The sequence below is a fragment of the Phodopus roborovskii genome, unplaced genomic scaffold (genome assembly GCF_943737965.1).
Source record: "Phodopus roborovskii unplaced genomic scaffold, PHOROB, whole genome shotgun sequence".
NCBI lineage: Eukaryota > Metazoa > Chordata > Mammalia > Rodentia > Cricetidae > Phodopus > Phodopus roborovskii.
Window position 1 is genome coordinate 2,313,446 of NW_026126482.1, and position 10,915 is coordinate 2,324,360.

General features: G+C 41.1%; 1 protein-coding gene across 1 annotated transcript; it reads left to right on the forward strand.

The window, feature by feature from the left end:
* Positions 1 to 5,469: 5,469 nt before the first annotated feature.
* On the forward strand, positions 5,470 to 9,216 carry LOC127229402 (cathepsin Q). The gene is made up of 7 exons (XM_051194531.1): positions 5,470 to 5,550; positions 5,835 to 5,957; positions 6,052 to 6,198; positions 6,667 to 6,891; positions 7,350 to 7,512; positions 8,123 to 8,240; positions 9,024 to 9,216. Exons 1-7 carry the CDS (start codon positions 5,470 to 5,472, stop codon positions 9,121 to 9,123), a joined length of 957 nt encoding a protein of 318 aa, XP_051050488.1. The 3' UTR covers positions 9,124 to 9,216.
* Positions 9,217 to 10,915: the final 1,699 nt, after the last annotated feature.

Consider the following 10,915-nt stretch of genomic DNA (forward strand, 5'->3'; position numbering starts at 1 on the left):
TGGAAATAGAACAACTGGGCAAATGATCGGGAACTACAGACACAAGCATAACCAACTGAATTCAAGAGTTGGAAGAGAGAATCTCAGGAGAAGATAAACTAGAGGAAATAGATTTAGATGAACAACTTAAGTAGGCCTATAAACCCCAATGAAACAGAAGCAGTTATCAAAAGCCTCTCAACTTAAAGAATCCCAGGGCCACATGGCTTCAGTGCAGAATTCTACAAGAAATTCTAAGAAGTGCTAATACCAATACTCCTCAAATTTTTCTATACAATAGAAACAGAAGATTCATTGCCAAACTCTTTTTACTAGGCCACAATTACCTTGGTACCCAAGCCACACAAACATAAAACTAAGAAAGACAACTAGAGACCAATATACCTCATGAACATTGATGCAAAAATAATCAATAAAATACTGGCAAACCGAATCCAAGAACACATCAGTGAAATCATCCACCATGACCAAGTAGGCTTCATCCCTGGGTTGCAGGGATGATTCAACATATGAAAATCTATCAACGTGATCCACCATATAAACAAAGTGTAAAAGAAAAACCACATTATCATCTCCCTAGATGGGGAAAAATCCTTTAACAAAATTCAACACCCTTTCATGATAAAGGTCTTGGAGAGATCAGGGGTAACATGAACATACATAAACATAATAAAAACAATATACAGTAAACCAACAGCCAATATCAAACTGAATGGAGAGAAGCTTAAGGTGATTCCTCTAAAATCAGGAACAAGACAAGGCTGCCCTCTCTCCCCATAGCTCTTCAATATTGTTCTTGAAGTTCTAGCTAGAGCAATAAGACAACAAAAGGAGATCAAGGGGTACAAACTGGAAAGGAATAAGTCAAACTGTCACTATTTGCAGATGATATGGTAGTTTACATAAGCAACCCAATAAACTCTACCAGGTAACTCCTACAGCTGATAAATGTAAGGAGTAGGGTCTTTCTGTCCACTGCCTGGTCTTGTCCCGCTGCCGCGCCAGCCCCAAATAACACACAGAGGCTCTGTATTAGGTATAATTCTATTGGCCCGGTACTAGTTTCTTATCGGCTAGCTCTGTCTTAAGTATTAACCCATTTCTGTTAATCTAATATTTCCATGTGGTTTCTCTTACCGGGGAGCCAGCCTGCATTCTGCTTTCTCCTGACTCTCCATCTTGACTCTTCCTCCCTACTTCCTCTCCTCCTTATCTCCTGGGCCCTCCTATCTTCCTTTCCTGTTGGCCAACAGTGCTTTATTCATTAACCAGTATGAGAAACATATATACATAATGACATCTCCCATCAGATAAACACCTTCAGCAAACTAGCAAGTTACAAGATGAACTCAAAGGGAAAAAAAATCAGTAGCCCTACTTTATTGAGACGACAAAGGGGCTGAGAAAGAAATCAGAGAAACATCACCCTTTACAATAGCCACAAACAACAAAAAGTATCTTGGAGTAATGCTTACCAAGCAAGTGAAAGACCTACATAATAAGAACTTTGTGTCTTTAAAGAAAGAAATTAAAGAAGATGCCAGAAAATGGAAAGATCTCCCATGCTCTTGGATAGGTAGGATAAACATAGTAAAAATGCCAATCTTGCCAAAGCAATCTATAGATTCAATGCAATACCCATTAAAATCCCAGCACAATTCTTCACTGACCTTGAAAGTATAATAGTCAACTTTATATGGATAAACAAAAGACCCAGGATAGCCAAAACAAACCTGTACAATAAAGGAACTTCAGGAGGCATCACCATCCCTGACTTTAAGCTCTACTACAGAACTATAGTCCTGAAAATAGCTTGGTATTGGCACAAAAATAGACAAGTAGACCAATGGAATCACATCATAAATCCTGATATTACCCCATGTACCTATGAACACCTGATTTTTGACAAAGAAGCTAAAAGTATATAATGGGAGCAGGAAAGCATCTTCAATAAATGGTGCTGGTACAACTGGATGATGGTGGTAGAAGACTGCAGGTAGACCCATGTCTATCCCCATGCACAAAACTCATGTCCAAATGGATCAAAGACCTCAACATCAATCCAGCCACACTGAACCTCTTAGAAGAGAATGTGGTGTGTACCCTTGAACAAATTGGTACAGGAGACCACTTTCTGAATATAACTCCAGTAGCACAGACACTGAGATCGACAATTAATAAATGGAACCTCCTCAAACTTAGAAGATTCTGTAAGGCAAAGGACAAAGTTGACAAGACCAAATGGCAGCCCACAGACCACAGACTGGGAAAAGATCTTCACCAACAGAGGGCTGATCTCCAAAATATACAAAGAACTCAAGAAACTAGTCAACAAAACACCAAATAACCCTACAGAACTGAATAGAGAACTCTCAATAGAGGAAATCAAAAAGGCTGAAAGACACTTAAGAAAGTGCTCAACATCCTTACCTAACAGGGAAATGCAAATCAAAGCAACTTTGAGATACTGCCAGAATGGCTAATATTAGAAACACCAATGACAACTTATTCTGGAGAGGATGTGGAGAAAGGGGAACATTCCTCCACTCTTAGTGGGAGTGAAATCTTGTACATCCATTTTGGAGATCAATATGGCAGTTTCTCAGGAAAATGGGATCAGCCTACCACAGGACCAGAACAATCCCCCTTTTAGGCATATATCCAAATGATCCACATCCATGCAACAAAGACATGTACTCAACTATGTTCATAGCAGCATTATTTGTAATAGCAAGAACCTGGAAACAACCTAGATGCCCCTCAACTGAAGAATGGATAAAGAAGATGTGGCACATTTACATAGTGGAATACTATTCTGTGGGAAAAAAAGACAATGGAATCTCGAAATTCACAGGCAAGTGGATGGAACTTGAAGAAACCATCCTGAATGAGGTAACCCAGCCACAAAAAGAGGAACATGGTATGTACTGGCTCATTATTGGATTTTAGACATAGAGCAAAGGATCACCAGCCTATAATCCACACCACAAGAGAATCCAGGATACAAGGAGGATTCTAAGAGATTCATATAAGGTCCCTCACAGAAGGGGAAAGGAACAAGATCTCAGGAGCATATGGGGAGTGGGGAGGCAGTGAGTGGAGAGGGAACTAGTCTGAGATTTTATGCACATTGGTTATTGTAGGGTACAGGTCAGATAGATATCAAATATTTCCTTCCTGATCTAAATGCAAAAAATAGATAAAATATGACACCCCTCTGCCATGTGATATGATAAAACCTGAAAAAATTTGAGGAAAATGTGACAGTCATTATTGTAGGATAATACACTTCTTAATGTTCCCAGTTTTCAATACTGATGTTTGGGAAATTACCTTTCATCAGTACTCTTATAAGGAAAAACATGCAACCTAAATCAGTAATCCAGTATCTGTAGGGATAAAGAGAAAGGATGAGTACTAAGAAGGGAGAAGAAGAGTAGGGGATTATGGTTTAGTGTTCAGAGCTACCTTGAAGAGGAAATCATTCCGAAAATCTCCATGTACTTTTTGCAATGCAAGGTGAGTGTCCCTAAGGCCACCAGCATGTGTCATGACACAGTAAATATGGTATCTTTGAAATAATGCTGTGTTGTTACGATGAAGAGTGCCAGGTAGGGGGTGCTTCTCGAGGGCAGCTCAATGTAATCTCCAAAAGAAAAGCCAGTGAGTACAGGAGACACACTCACAGCAGGCTATTTGTTTCCCTTTTATAGCTCAGCCTTGAGCATCACTTTCCTCCTTGGGTGTCACACTCTCCTAAAGATTCTTGTGAGATCCAACTGTGTTGCACTCCAACAAGGGGAAAAAGAGCATCCCAAGGTCTGTGTTCTCACAGGATCCGACCATAGCTGTAAACTATATACAAAACAGAATAGGATATTTTGGCTAAGCCCACACCAGGAATAGTAGGCAAAACCTCCTGTTCCAAAATGCAAGGGTACATCAAACATCTTTTCCATGGAGCACCATCAGAAAGCAAAATATCCAGCATAATGTGATCTAAGACCTACAGGATGGCTATCTAACTTCCTTTGACAAGGTTCATAAATTCAGGTTCCTGCTGTCCACAGAGGTATCCCACAGCTATGCCAGAGGGACAGTAAGAGATTACATCTCAGAAAGAGCCTCAAGTACTAGTGTCTGGAGGCTTAATCCTATCACCAACATAGCCAACCAAAAGGAGCAAATGATTGAGGAGCAGTTCCATATATACTTGGGATTGATAGCATGGGTAAGTGGTTCTTGGGTCAGATTCTGGAACCTCAACAACCTCTGAAGAGCTGAGTCTGTGGAGTGTACTGAGGTAGTAGTTGTCACCACAGGCAGGTAAGGTCCTGTCTTTGGCAAGACAGAATGGGAGGTGACTTTGAGGGGTGCTTTAAGAGACCACAGGGAAAATCAGGTAAATGCCAAAGAATATATTCTAAGCTAGAGAAACCCTGGTGTTTGTAGGCGTATTGGAGTAGGTGGGAGAGGGAAAGAGGAAACCATGTCCTTCTAAGTCTATGTTTGTATAGGGTCCAGTTAAGCAAAAGTCTGGGTCTGTCCACAGAGATTTACAGCTGGTCCTTTCAATGCCAATCACTATCACTGGCATCTGCTGGTCCAATAGAGAGCAACTCTTGCACGTAGTCACAGAATGCATCTGTCTTCATTTGACATGTTCAGATGTAGTAGCCGGTAGTACGTTCCTATCAGGTCCTATGTGGAGTGTTGCTCTAGAGTTCCAGCAAGTGCAGAATCTGATATCCCACTATCAACTTGCTATTGTAGTCTAACTCTTCTCTTGGTTCTAGCTTCCTGATCATTTTTCAAGTGACATTATTTTTATCTGGGTAGTGAATTGGGAGTTTGATGGTGTTGTCCCAAGGGTAGAATGCAAGGAATAGTAAATTATTCTTCCAACATTCTTATAGGAGACATTTCACAATGTTTCATTGAAGAAGGGTGGGTTAAAGACAAAACCACTACTTGTTGTATATTAGAAAGGCATACAATGCCATGTGGCTTCAACTCTTGGGCTCACATTGAAATTAGAATCTAATATCACATGATAGAAGTTTTGCTTGATACAGGTCATAAGTCAGCGATATGCTAAGACAATGGTTGCTTTTTGCCTCTTTTCCTCACAGTGAGTGGAGACCTTTCTGAAATAAGATGCAGTTCACCTGAAGTTTTTATTGATAGAATTCTGGGCACATGCTCTGCATTTTGTATTGGATCTAACAAACACCAGTGGATGACTTAGTTCACACACATCCTCAGCCTTTTCTACAATCTTATAAAAAGTATTTGGAGGCTAATTTAAAAGAATGTTATGGATCATGGACGACTTGGCTTTTCAGGGAGGAGTTAGAAGTCATTTTAAAAAGCATTGGTATATTTCTGTCTTCATTTTCTCTTCCTAATCTAGGTTCTTGAGACATGAATCCCGCTGTCTTACTGGTCATCCTGTGCTTAGGAGTTACGATGGGCGCCTCAGCACTTGATCCCAACTTGGATGATGAATGGAAAGAGTGGAAGATGAAATATGGAAAATCATACAGCCTGGTTGGTAACCTGTAAACTGTCCAGAAGGGCGCCCAGAGTGCAAGTGTTTAGGCGTATTAGGGGGCCATAGATGTCCCAGCACAACGACCACCACTGAGAGATGACATAATCACAATCGTTGGGAGCACAGGGTAGCCAGATCCCCCCTTTCCTTGCAATGTGGAGACTGTGTGGCTATCGTGTCCCAGAGCAGCTCTCCTTGGGCTCTGATCACCTGCAGCAGCGAGGTCAGCTCATGCAGGAGTTTAATTAGAAAAAAAGTCACACACTCTGTTCTTACCCAGGAGGAAGAAGCCCTGAGAAGAGCAGTATGGGAGGAAAACATGAAAATGATTAAACACCACAATGGGAAGGATGGCCTGGGTAAGAATGGCTACACCATGGAAATAAACGAGCTTGGTGACATGGTGAGTGTAGCGTGGATTGCTTCATGCTGTGTTCTCCCGAGAGCCCTTCATGGAGTCTTTTCCCTTATAATCATTTGTGTGCTTTTCCTTGAAGACTGATGAAGAGTTCAAGGACACGATGATTGGTTCCCCAATGAAAAAGCACAACACGGGGCGAGGCCTCTGGAAACGTTCTCTTGGCGGTTTACCCAAATCTGTGAACTGGCGAAAGAAAGGCTACGTGACCCCTGTGCGGAGACAGGTATGATGGCGCCACCTGCCCTTCTTAAACCACCAGAAGAGGAAAAAGCCTTGGTTTCTCTGTTTCATATTGAACGAGGAGAGGTTTGCAGTTCATGTTTTAAATATTTTTTTTCTTTGAAATCTTCATACATTTTCCAATGTGTATTGTTCTCGACAGACCGCCAAACACATTCTCCAGCCTCATCTCACGGCAGAATTCATATCCCTTCTGTTGTCATTAACAGCCCATAAAACCAATAAGTACTATGCAAATGTTTGTGCACGTGTGTGTTTGTGTGCATGTGTTTGTGCACATGTGTGTGTTTGTGTATATTTTTGTGTGTGTGTGTGTGTTTGTGTGCCTGTGTGTTTGTGTGTGTGTGAGTGTGTGTGTGTAACTACAAGTTCTTCACTTTCACAAGGCTGTCTGTGCTGGTGCTTGGGTTGGTACTTGTTTCTGAATGACTGCATTTTCTCCTCTGTGTAGGGTAAATGCAGCGCTTGTTGGGCTTTCTCTGTAACTGGTGCCATAGAAGGACAAGTATTCCAAAAAACAGGCAAACTCACCCCTCTGAGTGTGCAGAACCTGTTGGACTGTTCTAAACCTCATGGCAATAACGGCTGTGATACGGGTAATACATACAATGCTTTCCAGTATGTTTTGCACAATGGAGGTGTGGAGGCTGAGGCAACCTACCCATATGAAGGAAAAGTAAGTGAACCTTGTATGTTGTTGTTTCAGTTCAACTTGGAGTGAGGGACAACTATAGATATAATACACTCTTTAGTACTCAGACTAGATGGTAGAATCTCTCCGAATGTCATCAATGCAGTCGTTAAATATCATCCTTTGCATAAATTTTTGGTGTGATGATTTCAGTGTATCTTTCTTGTACGCACTTGGGGAATATAGAGACCATTACACATCTACTACAGATCTCTGCAGAACAAAAATGTCTTGTGGATAGGAGCACCTTTTGGTTGTCATTGAAGACAAGATACCTATTCCCAGTTTCAGATCTCTTAGTAGAATTTCCCTTCCTGGGATGATTTACAATAGCCCAGACGTGAATGTCCTCAGCTGCCAAGGGCAGAGTGTTGTGGTTGTGACTCTTGTTCCCAGGATGTGGGTGGAAGAAACTGAGTCTCTTCTCTCTTTACTTTTTAAAGGATGGACCTTGCAGGTATGATCCTAAGAATTTATCTGCTAAAATCAAAACATTTTTGGCCCTCCCAGAACATGAGGATATCCTAATGGATGCTGTAGCAACTAAAGGACCCATTGCTGCTGGAGTTGACACGTCTCATAATTCTTTCAGGTTCTACAAGGAAGGTTAGTATATTTCATTCTAGATATGAAGAAAAAAAAGTGACATCTCTATGCCATGACAAGTTCTCAGACTGACCGCTATATAAAAACTGTGATGTGAATGTTTAGGCTTCTGGATTTTACTCATCTTTATGTAAAAGTCCTGAGAACTGAATTTCATCTGACAGGAGTCACCGCATGAAAGTTACTGGGTCTTTTCTAATACAAGTTATTGCTTAGCCAGTTCTTCAGCTCTCCTCCATTTTGTGGATGTTTTGGTTATTTATAGATTGTCTGAAATCAAATTATGACAGAGACTTTGGATTAAATAATTTGTGTCCTGTAAGTTTAACTTGGCATGAGACACTAGTAGCAAAACTATACAGTTCTAAGGAGTCATTTCATATGCACATAGACAATAGCTACCAATAAATCTCACTACTTTGGATTTTTCTATGACACTGTGTGTGTGTGTGTGTGTGTGTGTGTGTGTGTGTGTGTGTGTTAGGATCCTTGTGAATACTTCATCCCACTCTGAAGTCTGACTGTAGTTTATATCACTTCTGGGATCGTTGGCTCCACTCACAGTCAGGTGTCCTGTGCCTCTCACACCAGCTTCCATTTTATTTCTCAGGTATTTATCACGAGCCAAATTGCAGCAGTGATACCGTCAATCATGCAGTTCTGGTGGTTGGTTATGGATTTGAGGGAAATGAAACAGATGGGAAAAACTACTGGCTGATCAAGAACAGGTAAAAATTGACCCCCTAAAGTCTGTATTTGAAATTTCCTGGGCTAGAGAAGTAATTCTGTGGCTAAGGGCATCCAGGAGATTCTCAAAGAGATTGCAAGTTGCAGTCTGTGTTTTGATACACAATGTAGAAAACTGTGTTTTGTTTAAGTTGAACAAAATCTTTTCTCACTGTCCTATGCACATGTGTGAGGAGGCATGTTTGCCTGTCTGCATATCTATAGACATGTTTATGCAAGCGCACATGTGTAGAGGCCTCATGTTAACATCAATTGTTTCCCAATCATTATATAACTTCTATACTAAAGCAGTGTTTCTTGCTGATCTAAGAGTTCACTGTTTATTCTAGCTAGCCAGCTTGCATTAGGTATGTTCTGCGTCCATGTCCTAAGAACCCAGGTTAAAGGCACACTACAATGTCATTCTGGCTTTTCAGTGGCTCTTGAAACTGATACCACCTTACACTTATAGGTGTAAGGACTTACTCATAATATATTATCATAGAATTTCCATTCCTTCAGTGGTTTCTAGGGCATCAATATTATATATGTGTCATTGATTTTCTAAAATGTGACACATTTGATAGTTCTGAAACATCTATGAATAGAAAGGCATTCTAATGTGATTTTCACATTCCTGTGTGAGGCACACTTAGTACTCAGGAATAGACCCTCTGCTTTTCTTGATCATTTTGTTAAGTTGACTTCTTGCCATTACTAGTATTGTAATAAACCCATCACATGGTAATCTTTTTACTAAATGGAAAACATGATTTTTTTTTCAGCTGGGGTAAAAAATGGGGCATGAGGGGCTACATGAAAATTGCCAAGGACCAGAACAACCACTGTGGAATTGCTTCATTTGCCCAGTACCCTATTGTGTGAACAGCCTAATTGCCCACAAGGGAGCACTTGGCAGGAGACAGCATTTCCCGAGGGGTGCCATCCACTTCAATGACCAACAATTGCTTCATGTGTTGAGCCCCTCAAGATGAACACTGCCATGTGAATTTTGAGAGCTTTCAAATATTTGAAATTATAAACTTCATAACTGTCCTTGTAACTAATGACAGTTTGTGATTCCTGCAGTAACTTTATTTTTACCTTTTAATGCTTGTGCAAATAAAATCCTTTAAAAATTAAAATGCAAGTATCATTTCTAGCTTCTTTGTCTTTTTATGCAGTGACTTTTTTGGGTTTAAACATGCAATTCACCTTGAAGTTGGGGTTGAGTGTTGTTCGGTGTTTGGACAAAAGAGTGGGTGGGTGTTGCAGGTGACCCTGCTTGGACAACCCTGGGAGTGAGAAGATGCAGCACCAATAACTCAAGCATTGGAAGTTGGTGAGCAGCAGAGTGTGCTCACTTATTAAGAAAGTTAGGCTGCCTTTATACCCTTTCCAAGGTCCCACTGCTCAGTCTGCTGACTCTGCTGGGTTGTCCTATTATCATTGGTGTCTCTGGTCAGACATCTCTTTGTCATCAGTCTCTGGGCATAGAGGCAGGCTTGGCTCAGGAAGGAAGTACCTGCCGTTTATGCTCATGCAAGCTGGCCTGGGCACCTGGACAGGGCAACTGTGGCTTGAGTAGTCTGGTAACAGTTTTTCCTACAGGTGGATCCTCTATAATGTATGGTAGTTTTCATTGTTGTTATTTGCTTACAGAGTACTGTTTATGCACCAGAAACCATGCACCAAAAGACTCTATGACATTTCTGGACTTGACATTTTTAGCTGACACGAATTCACCCACTGGTGGGAGATGTCATTCTGTAAATATGGTTCTCTTATTGGTTAATGAATAAAGCACTGTTGGCAAATAGGAAGGCAAGATAGGCGGGGCTAGGAGACAAGGAGGATTCTGGGAGATGTAGTAGAGAGGAGTCAAGATGTAGGATGTAAGAGAAGAGATCCAGATCCTCTCTCTGGTAAGGCAAGACCACGTGGAAACACTTAGATTAATAGAAATGGGTTGATACTTAAGAAAGAGCTAGCCAACAAGAAAAGCTAGTAACAGGCCAACAGTTTCATATCTAGTACCTCATCTTTGTGTGTTATCTGGGGCTGATGCAACTCTGGGACTGCACGTAACAACCCGGTTTCAATTTGTGTTCCCATTTTGCTGTGCAGTGGCACCATGTGCTGCTCCAGTACATTAAACTGGGCCGTGACTCTCTCATGTTCATTAATTTACTGTGTATTAGCATTCACCAACACCCAACACCCCTATTACAGTGGGCACTGGTACATGCAACAGAGATGAAGCACAAGACAAATAATTGGAAATAGCCTTTATAATTATGATAGAATTTCTTAAAGGAGGAACAGTGGAAGTAAAAGAATAAAACATACGTAGACAGAGGTTTCTGTGCCACCTTGTCCTGCAGCTGTTCAGTCCGAAATAAACACACAGAGGATTATATTAATTATAAACTGTTTGGATGATGGCTCGGGCATCTTATTGGCTATCTCTCTCTCAATGATAAACCCACGTCTATTTATCTATGTATCTCCACATGATCTAGGCTTACCAGGGAATGTCCAGGCATCCTATCCTCATGGTAGCTACATGGTGTCTTTCTCATTACTCATCCAAGAATTCTCCTAGTCTGGTAGTCCTGCCCACACTTCCTGCCTGGCTACATCCTGCCTGTCCATTGGTCAAAGCAGCTTTATTCAT

What these genes read in the sequence shown, in the direction of transcription:
- LOC127229402 (XM_051194531.1), top strand. Translation starts at nt 5,470, where the DNA reads ATGGGCGCCTCAGCACTTGATCCCAACTTGGATGATGAATGGAAAGAG. An exon ending in TAAACGAGCTTGGTGACATG is followed by an intron (nt 5,958 to 6,051) that starts GTGAGTGTAGCG and finishes TTTTCCTTGAAG; the next exon opens with ACTGATGAAGAGTTCAAGGA. An exon ending in CCTACCCATATGAAGGAAAA is followed by an intron (nt 6,892 to 7,349) that starts GTAAGTGAACCT and finishes TACTTTTTAAAG; the next exon opens with GATGGACCTTGCAGGTATGA.